We start from the raw sequence: 19,051 nt of genomic DNA, 5'->3' as shown, positions 1-19,051 counted from the left end.
TGGACCGGACACACCGTTGGAGAAAGTAATTTATCAGGTAAACATAAATTCTGTTTTACAGGTATCCTCCCAACATCATGAAGAGGAGGGTACTGCAGTAGCTTCTGAAGGAGAAATTTCAGATCCAGAGGGTTTATTACCTCTGACAGACTTGGAGGTGGTATATTTCAGATTTAAACTAGATAACCATCTTCTGTTACTCAGGGAGGTTTTGATTACCTTAGACGATAGTGACTCCACAGTGGTGGTTGTCCCTCAGAAGTCTAGTAAACTGGACAGATTTTGAGGTTCCTTCCTATACAGATGTTTTTCCAGTCTCTAAAAGAGCTACTGAAATCATTGCTAAGGAGTGGGAGAGACCAGGCATCCCTTTTTTTCCCTCCTATTTTTAAGAAAATGTTTCCTATAGCCGATTCTGTTAAGGAGGCTTGGCAAACTGAGGTAGAAGGAGCCGTTTCTACCTTGGCTAAAATAACTACTATTCCCATAGAGGATAATTGTGCTTCAAAAGATCCAGTGGATAAGAAGTTAGAGGGGTTACTCAAGAAGATTTATGTACACCAGGGTCTGCAGTGGCAACCGGCTGTGGGCATTGCCACTGTCACTAGTGCGGCGGTATATTGGTTTGATGCTCTGTCTGAGGCTCTCAGGACTGAGACTTCTTTGGATGAGATCCAAGATGGGATAAAAGCTCTTAAGCTAGCTAATGCTTTTATTTTGGACGCTTCCCTTCAAGTTATCAAATTGGGAGCTAAGATATCGAGTTTCTCTATTTTAGCCCGCAGAGCCTTATGGTTAAAGCCTTGGTCTGCGGACGTGTCTTCCAAGTCTAAACGTCTAGCTATTCCTTACAAGGGGAAGACTTTTTGTTCGGACCTGATCTAAAGGCTCAGATATCATGGGAGGTAAGGTTCATCTTCTCCCGCAAGATAAGCGAAATGAACAAAAAGGACGACAAAGCAATTTTCGTTCCTTTCGAAATTTCAAAGGAAACTCTTCCTCCTCCTCCCTCCTCTTCCTCCTCCTCCTCTTCCTCCTCCTCCTCTTCCTCCTCCTCCTCCTCCTCCTCCTCCTCCTCCTCTAAGCAGGAACAGTCTAAACCTACATGGAGACCCAGCCAGTCTTGGAACAAGGGAAAGGAGTCCAAGAAGCCGGTCAGTGATTCCAAGACGGCATGAAGGGCATGCCCCGGATCTGGTAGGGGGCAGACTTTCCTTCTTTGTTCAAGCCTGGGTTCGGATGTCATGGGTCCCTGGGCAATAGAAATAATGTCTCAGGGATACAAACTGGAGATTTTCCTCCCAGAGGCAGATTTCTAATTTCAAGATGATCTGCAGACCAGATAAAGAGAGAGGCGGTCTTACACTGTGTAGGAGACCTCTTCGCTCTGGGAGTGATTGTTCCCGTTCCAATTCAGGGACTGGGGTTTTATTCCAATCTGTTTGTGGTTCCCAAAAAAAGAGGGAACTTTCAGACCAATTCTGGACCTCAAGAGTCTAAACAAGTTTCTCAGGGTTCCGTCCTTCAAGATATAACAATTCGTTCCATCCTCCCATTGATCCAGGAGGGTCAATTTATGACAACAGTGGATTTAAAGGACGCATACCTATATGTTCCCATTCACAGGGATCATCACAAGTTCTTAAGGTTTGCCTTTCTGGACAAACACTACCAGTTTGTGGCTCTTCCTTTCGGTCTGGCCACAGCCCCCAGAATCTTCACAAAGGTTTTGGGATCTCTGTTGGCGGTACTTGGTTCAAAGGGCATTGCAGTAGCGCCTTATCTGGACGACATCCTAGTCCAGGCGCCATCCTTTCAGCTAGCAAGTTCTCATACGGATTTGGTGTTGTCCTTCCTAAGATCCCACGGCTGGGAGGTGAATTTAGAAAATAATTCCTTAGTCTTATGGTTCCTAGGAAAGCTACCCTTGTGTTTCGAACTCTTTGTCTATGAAGATTTTTCTGACAGAAGTCAGGAAATTAAAGATTATCGATACTTGTCTAGCCCTTCAGTCCACTCCTCGGCCATCGGTGGCTCAGTGCATGGAGTTAATAGGGCTAATGGTGGCAACAATGGACATCATCCCGTTTGCTCGCTTCCATCTCAGAGCTCTACAGTTGAACATGTTGAGACTATGAAACAGAGATTATTCGGACTTGTCCCCTCGACTTCTTCTGGAACAGGCGACAAGGGACTCTCTACAATGGTGGTTGTCTCTGGATCATCTCTCCCAAGGAACATGCTTTCGCAGACCATCTTGGGTGATTGTGACAACAGATGCCAGCCTTCTAGGGTGGGGAGCAGTCTGGGGCTCTCTAAAGGCTCAGGGAATATGGACTCAAGCACAGTCTGTTTTACCCATAAACATTCTGGAACTGAGAGCAATTTACAACGCTCTTCTGGCCTGGACTCAGTTAGCTTCGGTCCGGTTTATCAGGTTCCAGTCGGACAACATAACGTCAGTGGCATACATCAATCAAGGAGTTCCTTGGCGATGAGAGGTATCCAAAATAATTCAGTGTTCAGAGACCCATTCTTGCTGTCTGTCGGCGATCCACATCCCAGGGGTGGACAACTGGGAGGTGGTTTTTCTGAGCAGGCAGACCTTTCATCCATGGGAGTGGGAACTCCATCCGGAAGTTTTTTCCAGCCTGATTCTCAAGTGGGGGCGACCGGAATTGGATCTCATGGCATTGCGTCAGAATGCCAAGCTCCCGAGATACGGGTCGAGATCCAGGGACCCCCAGGCGGAATTGATAGTTGTGCTGGCGGCCCCTTGGAATTTCAATCTAGCATACCTGTTTCCTCCCATTTTCTCTTCTTCCTCGAGTAATTGCTTGAATCAAACAGGAGAGGGCCTCGGTGATCCTCATAGCACCGGCCTGTCCTCACAGGATTTGGTATGCAGACTTAGTGGAGAAGACATCTATACCACCTTGGAGACTTCTGTTGAGGAATGACCTTCTGATTCATGGACCCTTCCTACACCCCAATCTAGTTTCTCTGAAGCTGACTGCTTAAAGATTGAACGCTTAATTTTGTCCAAACGCGGGTTTTCTGACTCGGTCATAGAGACCATGATTCAGGCTCGTAAGCCTGTAACTAGAAAGATTTACCATAAGATATGGTGTAAATATATCTATTGGTGTGAATCCAAGGGTTACTCATGGAGTAGAGTTAGGATTCCTAGAATCTTGTCCTTTCTTAAAGAGGGTTTGGAGAAAGGTTTATCGACGAGTTCCCTAAAGGGTCAAATCTCGGCCTTATCTATTTTGTTCCACAAACGTCTGGCGGATGTCCCAGGTGTACAATCTTTTTGTCAGGCCTTGGTCAGGATCAGGCCTATGTTTAAACCAGTTACTTCTCCATGGAGTCTAAATTTAGTTCTCAATGTTCTTCAAGGGGCTCCGTTTGAGCCTATGCATTCCTTGGATATTAAGTTGTTATCTTGGAAGGTTTTATTTTTCGTGGCTATTTCTTCTGCTCGGAGAGTGTCCGAACTCTCTTCGTTACAGTATGAGTCTCCTTATCTTATTTTCCATGCTGATAAGGTAGTTTTGCGTACCAAATTAGGATTTCTTCCTAAGGTTGTCTCTTATTGGAACATTAATCAGGAGATTGTTGTGTCTTCCTTGTGTTCTAATCCTTTTAAGAAGGAAAGACTTTTGCACAATTTGGATGTGGTTCGTGCTTTAAAGTTTTACCTGTAGGCGACTAAGGACTTTCGTCAGTCTTCTTCTTTGTTTGTTGTTTTCTCAGGAAAACGCAAGGGACAGAAAGCTACGGCTACTTTCTTTTTGGCTGAAGAGTATCATATGTTTTGCATATGAGACTGCTGGGCAGCAGCCTCCTGAGAGAGTTACGGCTCATTCCACAAGGGCTGTTGCTTCCTCATGGGCATTCAAAAATGAAGCTTCTGTGGAACAGATTTGCAAGGCTGCAACTTGGTTCTCTCCACACTTTTTCAAAGTTTTACAAATTTGAGACTTTTGCCTTGGCTGAGGCTGTTTTTGGTAGAAAGGGTTTTTTTTTTGTTTGTTTTTTTCAAGCAGTGGTGCCTTCCGTTTAGGTTCCCTGTCTTGTCCCTCCCGTATCATCTTTGTACTCTAGCTTGGGTATTGAATCCCATTAGTAATTAAGATGATCCATGGACTCATCGTGCCTTAAAAAAAGAAATGTATTCTTTTTAGACAGGTTGTGGGTTATTGTAAACTTCAGACACCTCTGCACCTTTGCTTTTCCTTTCTCTTCCTAACTTTGGTCGAATGACTGGAGTGGGAGGGATGGGAGGAGCTATTTAACAGCTTTGCTGTGGTGCTCTTTGCCTCCTCCTGCTGACCAGGAGGTGAATATCCCATCAGTAATTAAGATGATACGTGAACTCATCATGTCAAAAAAGAAATACATTTATCAGGTAAGCATAATTTTTTTTTTTTTTTTCCCTCGCCATAAGACCAATGCATACTTTGCAGTACTTGCTTAAGTTCCGTGTTACAGACAAAAATTGTCTTCTACTTCTGTACCATCATCTTGTCTGCCACCTGTATATACTACCCAAGGTGGTAGTGTTGTGGTCGTTTTTTTTTGGTTTGTTTTTTTCTCTTCATATGTCAACTCCTTTGAATTTTTCTATATCTCTGAGGTTATGGCGGTTACACCACCTTAAAGTAAACATAAAGCGATCTTTGCAAGTATATCTGCTGGAGATGAGGTCCCTAAAACTGTCTGTGAGGCCTGTTCAAATTCCTGAGTCTGATGGTTCTCTCTGAGATGTTGATCAGGAACCTGAGGAAATTTTTTTTTTTTTTTTTTTTTTTTTTTTTTTTAATTTCAAGCTGGAGCGCTTAAGTGATGGTAAATCTTGAATCAAAATATTTAAAAGTGCTAAAAATAGAGGCCTTTTTTAGCAGTGGTAAATCCTAGTGTTTCAAAAATGCTAGGATTTACCATCACTTTAAGTGCTCTGCTTCAACAAGTCTTAGAAGGTTTAGGGTGCTGGACCCATAACGTCTGAGGATAAGCCTTTATTCTGAGGCAGGAGACTCGATATAAGAGACGGTGCCTAAACTCAGGCTTTCTAAAGAGGCGTAATTTTTTTTTCTTGCAAACGAACTTCCACTAGTACACCTTTTTTGTCAGGGTTTTTTCCCTGCTTTGTTTGCCATGTGCTGCTGGCAGCCATTTTATTCACCTCTCTTGTTTGACTCTGGTACATAGTGTGAGATGCTGCTCATTTCCTGCATGCCCTTTTATGGCCAGACTGGTGTACATCATCCATGTGAGACAGGTTGCAGTCTCAGAATTGTGATGTCATCACTTATTTAAAGGGCCTCTGTTCAGTATGCTTTGCCCTTGCGTTGTCAAAGACCTGTTTGTGAGAGTTCCTGTTCCTGTGTATTACCTGGCTGTCTGACGTCCCTCCTGGTTCCTGATCCCTGGCTTGTTCCTGACTCTGCTGTTCTCCTTGTTCCTGATTCCGGCTCGTCTGACTATTCACTTTGGCTCCTAACTCGGCTCGTCTGGCTACCAGCTCTGGTTTTGACTCCTGGCTTGTTATTTGACTTGTGGACTTTATTTTTTGCTATTAATAAAGGTGTGATTATTTTTGCACTTCTCGTCTGTCTGATTCCTGGCACCCTGACACTTTTATACATACATTTAAGTGGATGGAGTTCTAAAACTAACAAAGTGGCAAAGTATGGTGGGTTTTTTTTTCCCCAAGGTGGTATGAATGTACGTGCAACAACATTGACTGATATATGTAATTTATCAAAGTGATTAATGTACATCTGCTACTGATCAAATGATCTGTTATTTTTTGTGTATAAATGTGATTTATGTACATATGTAACAGATTAAATGATCTGTTTTTATAGTTTACTAAACATTATCTATAGTTTACTATATTTTATTTTGTGCTTAAAGGGACAGTCTACACCAAAATGTTTCTTATTTAAAAAGATAGATAATCCCTTTATTACCCATTCCCCAGTTTCGCATAACCAACGCAGTTATATTAATATACTTTTTACCTGTGTGATTACCTTGTATCTAAGCCTTTGCAGACAGCCTCCTTATTTAAGTGCCTTTGACAGACATGCAGTGTAGGCAATCAGTGAAGACTCCTAAATAACTTCACGGGAGTGAGCACAATGTTATCTATATGACACATGTGAACTAGCACAGTCTAACTGTGAAAAACTTTCAAAATGCTCTGCGCTAGGAGGCGGTTTTCAACTGTTTAGAAATCAGTTTGAGCCTAGCTAGGTTTAGCTTTTTCAAAAATACCACCAAGGGAACAAAGCAAATTTGATGATAAAAGTAAATTGGAAAGTTGTTTAAAATTGCATGCCCTATCTGAATCATGAAAGTTTAGTTTTGACTTTACTGTCCCTTTAACCATTTTAGACTGCTTGTATAATTTTATAGGAGTATTTTTATGTGTATGGGAGACGTCCCTTAAATTAACTGCTTGAGTATATACTACCGATTGTAGACTTTTTTGGTAAATAAAATATTTTGTAATTGCATTTTTTGTACTGGGATCTTATAAAATTTAATGTGTATATATAGACATTAATTCTGAGTATTATGTTGTTAGGATAACGTTTGATATCTTTAGCTTATTTTAGTGCCCTCTAATTATATTTTTACTTCATTTGATACCTGTGTATGCTCACCTTGTTCCTGGTATCTCACCAACAGTACCCACTGGGTAGCCTGTGCCTGCTGAGAATCCTGTATCTGCTTTCCTCTGACCAGCTGTACCTGCTAGGTATTCTGTGACAATCTCACCCTTTTACTGTTGTATTCAAGCACCAGTGCCCATTAGACTTTACTGCAAACTACTTAAAGTATTCTGAACCTTGTTTTGGACTTTAGTGTTTTGCATTGGATCTATGTTCAAACTTGCTGTTTCTGTGATAAACAAAAGAGCAGTTGATGGTTCAAATTGATTATCAAGACTTCCATTGTTCTGTGTATCTGTTCCTGAATTCCAAGTTCCACACACCCTAACCCCCTCAGCGTATGAGTTTTGGAACTAATGGGGATGATTGCTCTATTTCCTTCAGAACTAAACCAGGGGTTCTATTCAAATTCTTTTTGACCTGTTTTGGATCTCAAAATTTTGAAAAAACTCTTGAAAGTTCCTACTTTAAAGATGGGAGATAATTCACACTTTGTTTCCTTTAGTGCTTGGGGATCAATTTATAGCTAGCAGCTAGCTTATATTCATGTCCCTAGTCACATTCCTAGACCAGCATTACTAGTTTGTGGCCCTCCCTTTTGTTCTGGCTACTGCTCCCAGGGTGATAACAGAGCGCCCAGTACTTTAGTAATCTGTAGTTCAAACTTAAAGGACCACTAAATACAGAAGAATTGCGAAATTAAGATGTGCATAATAAAAAGACAATGCAACAACATTGAACAGTGAATTGGAAAGATTCATAAAATGTGTGTGCTCTTTCTAAATCATTAGTTTTATTTTGACTTGAGTGTCCCTTTAAGGAATTTCTGTAGTTCATTACTTGAATAAAGATCCTGAAGCAGAATTTTTGTCCATCTGGCTGTGTATCACACTTGGATGGTTCTTAAATTGCTTCAGTCATGGTTTGAAAATGAAATCTTCAAACGGCCCATTAACACCTCAGACTTGTCTTTTCTGGGGTTCATAATCCATTTTGTGACTGTCTGACAGATCAGCGCAGACTGAAGCTGCAACAGGCCCTTCTGATGCTGAATCCTCTCCCTTTCGTAGTTCAGTGCACGTGGGTCTCATGGTGGCTGCATCAATGGAATGGGGACCATGAAGATCTGTCTCAAAAAGGATTCTGTTACATGGCAAAGACAGTCCTGGAATCGGTAAAAGACTTATCAGTCCCTGGTTCAGGTAACCTTGTTTTTTCGTCCAGTTTGGATTGTAATGTCCTCAGATGCCAGCCTTAATTTGGGGTGCAGTCTGGGGGTCCTGGGAGAAGTGGTCACCTCAGGAGGTGGTTACCAACAAATGTTCTGGAACTCAGTGCGATCTTCAGGGTTCTTCAAAGTTGGCTCAGTCTCAGATACAAATCTTTCATGAGATTTCAGTCACGGCAGTGGCTTATGTCATTACTGCTCATTCCACAAGAACAGTGGCAACTTATTCGGCCTTAGTTTTATCACTTTGTGTACAAGTCTTCTAAATCTAAAGTTTTGTGGCCCATAGTGCCTGATTAGTAACCTTCTGCTTTCTTTGTCCCCCCTATTCACAGTGGACTCCACAGCTTGGGTATAGATTCCCACATGTGATGGCTTGTGGACTCTCACCATCTGATCAAAGAAAACCACAAAATATGCTTGCCAGCCAAATTTTCTTTCATAATGGTGAGAGTCCATGAGCCCTGCCCTTTTTTTGTTCAGGTACTTAATTTGCACTTTGCCCCGCTTTATCTTTCCTCCCTTTCTTTTTCCTCCCTTTCTTTTTCCTCCTCCTTGGCTATCTGTATGTATGAGGATCAGGGGAAGTGGGAGGGCTTTAAAGCTCTGGTGTGTTGGATGTGTGTGTGTATATATACCTGTGTATGTATGTATGTATGTATGTGTGTGTGTGTGTGTGTGTGTGTGTGTGTGTGTGTGTATATATATATATATGTATATTAGGGCTGTCAAAAATAATCGTCACACCGATGCATCACGATGCAGCAGTGAACGATTCTGCATCGATGCAGTGAAGGCTCTTAATCGATTCCGGGTCAGTGACGTCATGGGCAGGGGATTCGGTATGTGAGGAAATGAGTCTTGTACTGTCAGTTTCCTGTTTTACTCATTGCTCCGTTTTTAAACTTCACTGTTATGGAGCCACAATATAAGCCTTTCCAAGCCGCCTCCTCCCCTGTATGTCATTGCGTTTATTTTTTTTATTGCAAGCAGCCATCGTTGGTGTCTTACCTGACCCCCGCGGTATGTGAGGAAATGGAACACTCTGGTTTACTCATTGCTCCGTTTTTAAACTTCACTGTTATGGAGCCACAATATAAGCCTTTCCAAGCCACCTCCTCCCCTGTATGTCAGTTCGTTTATTTTTTTATTGCAAGTACTGTGAGTTTGCCCTCCCTTCACTGACTGCTGCTTTATTTAATACTATTGGTATTGGTAGTACTAGCAGTCAGTGCCTATCACTGTTCTACGTTATCAGCAGCTAATTCAGAGGGATTATATGAATTCCTGTGACACTGGCTACCGAGAGCCTCTCTCTGACGAGCACGATATTGCACTACGTAGAACAGTGATAGGCACTGACTGCTAGTACTACCAATATCAATAGTATTAAATAAAGCAGCAGTCAGTGAAGGGAGGGCAAACTCACAGTACTTGCAATAAAAAAATAAACAAACTGACATACAGGGGAGGAGGAGGCTTGGAAAGGCTTATATTATAAAGACAGGTGACATAGAACAGGCAACTCCCAGATAGGCACCATTAACCCCATACATGCCAGGCGAGTCTGACAGGGAACTCCTGTGATTCAGGACTTCCTGTGCACACTGCGCAGATATCTGACCCAGAGAGCATTACCAATAGACCTCCTCTCACATGTTCCGGTCAGGAATTTTTATGACACCTATCCTAAAGAGCCGACAGCAGCCTCATTTAAACAGTGAATCTTTTCTTGTATTATCGATTCACTGTTTACTGTTGCGGTCTCTGCTGCATGTTTCCTCTCTGTCAGATCCCTAGCCCAAACGAGCATTTGAGGGTTGCTGTAAAACTTTTGACTTACTGTATCTAATAGCAACCCTCAAATGCTCGTTTGGGCTAGGGTTCTGACAGAGAGGAAACATGCAGCAGAGACCGCAACAGTAAACAGTGAATCTATAATACAAGAAAAGATTCACTGTTTACATGAGGCTGCTGTCGGCTCTTTAGGATAGGTGTCATAAAAATTCCTGACTGGAACATTTGTGTATGAGAGGAGGTCTATTGGTAATGCTCTCTGGGTCAGGTTTCAGATGTCTGCATGTACTCTGTGAGAATGTTTGAGTGAGTACACTGCTGCTGGTTATATTTTCCTTTGTAAAATAAATCTACAGATACATTTCTGTGCATATTGTAGTATTATGTTTATAAGTGCTCTTCCATCTTACACAGTTGTTTTATATATATATATACACACACACACACTATATATATATATATATATATATATATATATATATATATATATATATATATATATATATATATATATATATATATATATATAAAAAAATGTGTGTATGTATATATATATATATATATGTGTGTGTGTGTGTGTGTGTATGTATATATATATATATATATATATATATATATATATATATATATATATATATATATATATATATATATATATATATATAAAATATATATAAAATATGGAATAGAACAAGATCATGAAAATCATGGGCAGTAATCGTGATGCATCGCGATGCATCGTAGAATCGAATCGTTACAATGATAATCGTAATCGAATCGTGAGACAAGTGAAGATGCGCAGCTCTAATGTGTGTGTATATATATATATATATATATATATATATATATATATATATATATATATATATATATATATATATTTATTTATTTATTTTACACACATTTCCTATAAACTTCACTCACATCATTTCATTTTTTTTCCCCCTCTCCATACTGCAGGGATATTGTTAAATGGTTGGTTGATTCTTTGAAGAACGTCACTGAAGTGTGTACTGCTGAATATGATCACAACACCATGAATGACCACCAAAAGTGAGAAAAAGTTTGTGCATTAAAATATGCTGTCAGAATACTCTTAGCAGTGTTTAGTAAACGCTGTTTTTCTCTTGGTGAACAGGGTGACTTGCCTCCTTCAGCGCATGCTGTCCATTGCTGTGGAAGTAGACCAGTCTCCAACATGCAGCTCGAACAAGATTGCAGGATTCATGTTTACATATGTTCTAAGCATTAACTCACGACACCAGAGGTAAGTTATTTTACAACTTGGATGGATTTTAGGGGCTATATTGTGTAAAAAACTAAATTCTTGTACTTCATAAAATGAGGCGTATTCATAAAATGAGTTCATCCTGGTATAACTTGTTTTTTTGTATATGGTAACTAATGTCAATTTTGAAACCGAATGGATTTCACTTTGCACATATTTAAAGGGACACTGAACCCAATTTTTTTTCTTTTGTGATTCAGATTTTTTATTTTTTTTAAGCAACTTTCTAATTTACTCCTATTATCAAATTTTCTTTATTCTCTTGGTATCTTTATTTGAAATGCAAGAATGTAAGTTTAGATGCCGGCCCATTTTTGGTGAACAACCTGGGTTGTTCTTGCTGATTGGTGGATAAATTCATCCACCAATAAAAACATGCTGCCCAGAGTCCTGAACCAAATTAAAAGTTTAGATGCTTTCTTTTTCAAATAAAGATAGCAAGAGAACGAAGAAAAATTGATAATAGGAGTAAATTAGAAAGTTGCTTAAAATTGCATGCTCTATCTGAATCATGAAAGAAAAAATTTGGGTAAATAAAAAGAGAAGCGCTCAACCTGGGAACGAACAATAGCATGATAGCTTGTTCTATGGCTAGTTACCACCCTAGAAGCAGCCTCTTTCTCCAACATAGGTGTGTCCGGTCCACGGCGTCATCCTTACTTGTGGGATATTCTCTTCCCCAACAGGAAATGGCAAAGAGCCCAGCAAAGCTGGTCACATGATCCCTCCTAGGCTCCGCCTACCCCTGTCATTCTCTTTGCCGTTGTACAGGCAACATCTCCACGGAGATGGCTTAGAGTTTTTTAGTGTTTAACTGTAGTTTTTATTATTCAATCAAGAGTTTGTTATTTTAAAATAGTGCTGGTATGTACTATTTACTCAGAAACAGAAAAGAGATGAAGATTTCTGTTTGTATGAGGAAAATGATTTTAGCACCGTAACTAAAATCCATGGCTGTTCCACACAGGACTGTTGAGAGCAATTAACTTCAGTTGGGGGAACAGTGTGCAGTCTCTTACTGCTTGAGGTATGACACATTCTAACAAGACGATGTAATGCTGGAAGCTGTCATTTTCCCTATGGGATCCGGTAAGCCATGTTTATTAAGATAGTAAATAAGGGCTTCACAAGGGCTTATTAAGACTGTAGACTTTTTCTGGGCTAAATCGATTCATTGTTAACACATATTTAGCCTTGAGGAATCATTTATTCTGGGTATTTTGATATGATTATATCGGCAGGCACTGTTTTAGACACCTTATTCTTTAGGGGCTTTCCCTAATCATAGTCAGAGCCTCATTTTCGCGCCGGTATGGCGCACTTGTTTTTGAGGACAGCATGGCATGCAGCTGCATGTGTGTGGAGCTCTGATACATAGAAAAGTCTTTCTGAAGGCATCATTTGGTATCGTATTCCCCTTTGGGCTTGGTTGGGTCTCAGCAAAGCAGATTCCAGGGACTGTAAAGGGGTTAAATATAAAAACGGCTCCGGTTCCGTTATTTTAAGGGTTAAAGCTTCCAAATTTGGTGTGCAATACTTTTAAGGCTTTAAGACACTGTGGTGAAATTTTGGTGAATTTTGAACAATTCCTTCATACTTTTTCGCAATTGCTGTAATAAAGTGTGTTTAGTTTAAAATTTAAAGTGACAGTAACGGTTTTATTTTAAAACGTTTTTTGTGCTTTGTTATCAAGTTTATGCCTGTTTAACATGTCTGAACTACCAGATAGATTGTGTTCTGACTGTGGGGAAACCAAGGTTCCTTCTCATTTAACTATATGTATTTTACATAAAAAAATTTAGTGAAAATGATGCCCAAGATGATTCCTCAAGTGAGGGGAGTAAGCATGGTACTGCATCATCCCCTCCTTCTTCTACACCAGTCTTGCCCATACAGGAGGCCCCTAGTACATCTAGTGCGCCAATACTCCTTACTATGCAACATTTAACGGCTGTAATGGATAATTCTATCAAAAACATTTTAGCCAATATGCCCACTTATCAGCGAAAGCGCGACTGCTCTGTTTTAGAAAATTCTGTAGAGCATGAGAACGCTGATGATATGGTTTCTGAAGGGCCCCTACACCAGTCTGAGGGGGCCAGGGAGGTTTTGTCTGAGGGAGAAATTTCAGATTCAGGAAACATTTCTCAACAAGCTGAACCTGATGTGATTACTTTTAAATTTAAGTTGGAACATCTCCGCGCTCTGCTTAAGGAGGTGTTATCCAATTTGGATGATTGTGATTATCTGGTCATTCCAGAACCACTATGTAAAATGGAAAAGTTCTTAGAGGCCCCGGGGCCCCCCGAAGCTTTTCCTATATCCAAGCGGGTGGCGTACATTGTTAGTAAAGAATGGGACAGGCCCGGTATACCTTTAGTACCTCCCCCCATATTTATAAAATTGTTTTCCTATAGTCGACCCCAGAAAGGACTGATGGCAGACAGTCCCCAAGGTCGAGGGGGCGGTTTCTACTCTACACAAGCGCGCCACTATACCCATAGAAGATAGTTGTGCTTTCCAAGATCCTATGGATAAAAAATTAGAAGGTCTGCTAAAGATGTTTGTTCAGCAAGGTTCCCTTCTACAACCAATTGCATGCATTGTCCCTGTCACTGCAGCCGCGTGTTTCTAGTTTGATGAGCTAGGAAAGGCGATTATTAGTAATTCTTCTTCTTATGAGGAGATTATGGACAGAATTCGTGCTCTTAAATTGGCTAATTCTTTCACCCTAGACGCCACCTTGCAATTGGCTAGGTTAGCGGCGAAAAAATTCTGGGTTTGCTATTGTGGCGCAGAGCGCTTTGGTTAAAATCTTGGGCAGCGGATGCGTCTTCCAAGAACAAATTGCTTGACATTCCTTTCAAGGGGAAAACACTCTTTGGCCCTGACTTGAAAGAGATTATCTCTGATATCACTGGGGGCAAGGGCCACGCCCTTCCTCAGGATAGGTCTTTTCAAGACCAAAAATAAACCTAAGTTTCGTCCCTTTCGCAGAAACGGATCAGCCCCAAGGGCTACGTCCTCTAAGCAGGAAGGTAATACTTCTCAAGCCAATCCAGCCTGGAGACCTATGCAAGGCTGGAACAAAGGAAAGCAGGCCAGGAAACCTGCCACTGCTACCAAGACAGCATGAAATGCGGGCCCCCGATCCGGGACCGGATCTGGTGGGGGGCAGACTCTCTCTCTTCGCTCAGGCTTGGGCAAGAGATGTTCTGGATCCTTGGGCGCTAGAAATAGTCTCCCAAGGTTATTCTCTGGAGTTCAAGGGGCTTCCTCCAAGGGGGAGGTTCCACAGGTCTCAGTTGTCTTCAGACCACATAAGAAGACAGGCATTCTTACATTGGGTAGAAGACCTGCTAAAAATGGGAGTGATTCATCCTGTTCCATTAGGAGAACAAGGGATGGGGTTCTACTCCAATCTGTTCATAGTTCCCAAAAAAGAGGGAACGTTCAGACCAATCTTAGATCTCAAGATCTTGAACAAGTTTCTCAAGGTTCCATCGTTCAAGATGGAAACCATTCGAACACTTCTTCCTTCCATCCAGGAAGGTCAATTCATGACCAAGGTGGATTTCAAGGATGCGTATCTACATATTCCTATCCACAAGGAACATCATCGGTTCCTAAGGTTTGCATTCCTGGACAAGCATTTCCAGTTCGTGGCATTTTCTTTCGGATTAGCCACTGCTCCTAGGATTTTCTCATAGGTACTAGGGTCCCTTCTGGCGGTGCTAAGACCAAGGGGCATTGCTGTAGTACCTTACTTGGACGACATTCTGATTCGAGCGTCGTCCCTTCCTCAAGTAAAGGCTCACACGGACATTGTCCTGGCCTTTCTCAGATCTCACGGATGGAAAGTGAACGTGGAAAAGAGTTCTCTATCTCCGTCAACGAGGGTTCCCTTCTTGGGAACTATAATAGACTCCTTAGAAATGAGGATTTTTCTGACAGAAGCCAGAAAAACAAAACTTCTAGACTCTTGTCGGATACTTCATTCCGTTCCTCTTCCTTCCATAGCGCAGTGCATGGAAGTGATAGGTTTGATGGTAGCGGCAATGGACATAGTTCCTTTTGTGCGCATTCATCTAAGACCATTACAACTGTTCATGCTCAGTCAGTGGAATGGGGACTATTCAGACTTGTCTCCGAAGATACAAGTAAATCAGAGGACCAGAGACTCATTCCGTTGGTGGCTGTCCCTGGACAACCTGTCACAAGGGATGACCTTCCGCAGACCAGAGTGGGTCATTGTCACGACCGACGCCAGTCTGATGGGCTGGGGCGCGGTCTGGGGATCCCTGAAAGCTCAGGGTCTTTGGTCTCGGGTAGAATCTCTTCTACCGATAAATATTTGGAACTGAGAGCGATATTCAATGCTCTCAAAGCTTGGCCTCAGCTAGCGAGGGCCAAGTTCATACATCAACCATCAGGGGGGAACAAGGAGTTCCCTAGCGATGGAAGAAGTGACCAAAATCATTCTATGGGCGGAGTCTCACTCCTGCCACCTGTCTGCTATCCACATCCCAGGAGTGGAAAATTGGGAAGCGGATTTTCTGAGTCGTCAGACATTGCATCCGGGGGAGTGGGAACTCCATCCGGAAATCTTTGCCCAAGTCACTCAACCGTGGGGCATTCCAGACATGGATCTGATGGCCTCTCGTCAGAACTTCAAAGTTCCTTGCTACGGGTACAGATCCAGGGATCCCAAGGCGGCTCTAGTGAATGCACTAGTAGCACCTTGGACCTTCAAACTAGCTTATGTGTTCCCGCCGTTTCCTCTCATCCCCAGGCTGGTAGCCAGGATCAATCAGGAGAGGGCGTCGGTGATTTTGATAGCTCCTGCGTGGCCACGCAGGACTTGGTATGCAGATCTGGTGAATATGTCATCGGCTCCACCATGGAAGCTACCTTTGAGAGACCTTCTTGTTCTAGGTCCGTTCGACCCACTCCAGCTGACTGCTTGGAGATTGAACGCTTGATCTTATCAAAGCGAGGGTTCTCAGATTCTGTTATTAATACTCTTGTTCAGGCCTGAAAGCCTGTAACCAGAAAAATTACCACATAATTTGGTATATCTGTTGGTGTGAATCTGCAGGATTCCCTTGGGACAAGGTTAAGATTCCTAAGAGTCTATCCTTCCTTCGAGAAGGATTGGAAAAAGGATTATCTGCAAGTTCCTTGATGGGACAGATTTCTGCCTTGTCTGTGTTACTTCACAAAAAGCTGGCAGCTGTGCCAGATGTTCTAGCCTTTGTTCAGGCTCTGGTTAGAATCAAGCCTGTTTACAAAATTTTGACTCCTCCTTGGAGTCTCAACCTAGTTCTTTCAGTTCTTCAGGGGGTTCCGTTTGAACCCTTACATTCCGTTGATATTAAGTTATTATCTTGGAAAGTTTTGTTTTTGGTTGCAATTTCTTCTGCTAGAAGAGTTTCAGAATTATCTGCTCTGCAGTGTTCTTCTCCTTATCTGGTGTTCCATGCAGATAAGGTGGTTTTGCGTACTAAACCTGGTTTTCTTCCAAAAGTTGTTTCTAACAAAAACATTAACCAGGAGATAGTTGTGCCTTCTTGGTGTCCTAATCCAGTTTCAAAGAAGGAACGTTTGTTGCACAACTTGGATGTAGTTCGTGCTCTCAAATTTTACTTAGCAGCTACTAAGGATTTCAGACAAACTTTGTCTTTGTTTGTTGTTTATTCTGGTAAACGGAGAGGTCAAAAAGCAACTTCTACCTCTCTCTCCTTCTGGATTAAAAGCATTATCCGATTGGCTTATGAGACTGCCGGACGGCAGCCTCCTGAAAGAATCACAGCTCACTCCACTAGGGCTGTGGCTTCCACATGGGCCTTCAAGAACGAGGCTTCTGTTGATCAGATATGTAAGGCAGCGACTTGGTCTTCACTGCACACTTTTTCTAAATTTTACAAATTTGATACTTTTGCTTCTTCTGAGGCTATTTTTGGGAGAAAGGTTTTGCAAGCCGTGGTGCCTTCCATTTAGGTGACCTGATTTGCTCCCTCCCTTCATCCGTGTCCTAAAGCTTTGGTATTGGTTCCCACAAGTAAGGATGACGCCGTGGACCGGACACACCTATGTTGGAGAAAACAGAATTTATGTTTACCTGATAAATTACTTTCTCCAACGGTGTGTCCGGTCCACGGCCCGCCCTGGTTTTTTTTTTTTTTTAATCAGGTCTGATAATTTATTTTCTTTAACTACAGTCACCACGGTAACATATGGTTTCTCCTATGCAAATATTCCTCCTTAACGTCGGTCGAATGACTGGGGTAGGCGGAGCCTAGGAGGGATCATGTGACCAGCTTTGCTGGGCTCTTTGCCATTTCCTGTTGGGGAAGAGAATATCCCACAAGTAAGGATGACGCCGTGGACCGGACACACCGTTGGAGAAAGTAATTTATCAGGTAAACATAAATTCTGTTTTTTGCTCAATATGTGCCTTTCACAGAAAAGAACTTTCCTGTAGCATATCAGTCTGATCCTGACTTCACAGTACAGTCCAGCCCCGAAATACCAGGCAATCCCTTTCTGAACAAGAGAAACAGCAAAACTCCAGACGTACGTTTCGGCCTATTGTGGGCCTCGTCAGTGAGGTGCAGCCATATCCCTCTAGGCACACTGAGCAACGGGTCCACGTCTGGATTACCGCATCACACTTAGGGAGACTTCCCTAAGTGTCATAATTTGCATAAATAAAAAGAGAGAAGTGCTCAACCTGGGAACGAACAATAGCATAATAGCTTGTTCTATGGCTAGTTACCACCCTAGAAGCAGCCTCTTTTTGTGTGTGTCTAAAGGGATATGGCTGCACCTCACTGGCGAGGCCCACAATAGGCCGAGACGTACGTCTGGGGTTTTGCTGTTTCTCTCGTTCAGAGAAGGATTGCCTGGTATTTCGGGGCTGGACTGTACTGTGAAGTCAGGATCAGACTGATATGCTTCAGGAAAGTTTTTCTCTGTGAAAGGCACATGTTGAGCAAAAAGAGGCTGCTTCTTGGGTGGTAACTGGCCATGGAGCAAGCTATTATGCTGTTGTTCGTTTCCAGGTTGAGCGCTTCTCTCTCTTTTTATTTAGTAAAAATTTGGGTTCAGTGTCCCTTTAAACTTCTACTTAATCTTGACTGACCTTTGGTTAAGATACTGGTTTTATATGAATACATTGCATTTGTTTGTGTGTGTGTATATACAGTCATGGCCAAAATTATTGGCACCACTTTGCCCAGAAAATTATTGCAATTACAAATGTTTAGGTAATTCTCAGGTTTCTTTTGTTTGTATTGGTATTACACAAAAAAGAGGAGGAAAAAAGACGTCTGATACATTTCACGCAAAACTCCAAAAATGGGCTGGACAAAATTATTGGCACCTTCTCAAAATTGTAAGAAATTGCATTTCAAGTTTTTGATGCTCCTGTAATTTGTTATTAAACTCACCTGTATCAATTAACAGGTACTAACTATATATAGAAATCACACCGGCAACCAGTTAAAATGGTGAAAAATGTACTCAACCTTTCTGTTGTGTGCCACACTGAGCATGGAGCAGCAAAGAATTGTCTGAGGATTTGAGAACAAAAATTGTGGAAAAAACATGGACAGTCTCAAGGTTACACGTCCATCTCCAGAGATCTTAAAGGGACACTGAACCCAAGTTTTTTTCTTTTGTGATTCAGATAGAGCATGAAATTTTTAAGCAACTTTCTAATTTACTCCTATTATCAAATGTTCTTTATTCTCTTGGTATCTTTATTTGAAATGCAAGAATGTAAGTTTAGATGCCGGCCCATTTCTGCTGTCCAGAGTTCTGAACCAAGAAAAAAGCTTAGATGCTTTTTTTTTTATATATATAAAGATAGCAAGAGAACAAAGAAACATTGATAATAGGAGTAAATTAGAAAGTTGATTAAAATTGCATGCTCTATCTGAATCACGAAAGAAATTTTTTGGGTTCAGAGTTCCTTTAATGTTCCTGTGCCCACTGTGCGCAACATTGTCAAGAAGTTTACAGCCCATGACACTGTAGCTAATCTCC

General features: G+C 41.6%; 1 protein-coding gene across 2 annotated transcripts in view; it reads left to right on the top strand.

The window, feature by feature from the left end:
- SIMC1 (SUMO interacting motifs containing 1) overlaps window positions 1-19,051 on the top strand; it is a 245,293-nt gene that overhangs the window by 123,318 nt on the left and 102,924 nt on the right. For both annotated transcript variants that reach the window (XM_053717080.1, XM_053717079.1), the window contains 2 exons: window positions 10,675-10,767; window positions 10,853-10,981. In XM_053717080.1, coding sequence (XP_053573055.1) covers window positions 10,675-10,767; window positions 10,853-10,981 — 222 coding nt within the window. The remainder of the gene's footprint in view (window positions 1-10,674; window positions 10,768-10,852; window positions 10,982-19,051) is intronic.

Source organism: Bombina bombina, chromosome 6 (genome assembly GCF_027579735.1).
Source record: "Bombina bombina isolate aBomBom1 chromosome 6, aBomBom1.pri, whole genome shotgun sequence".
Taxonomy (NCBI): Eukaryota; Metazoa; Chordata; class Amphibia; order Anura; family Bombinatoridae; genus Bombina; species Bombina bombina.
This window is presented reverse-complemented; position numbering and strand designations above follow the sequence as displayed.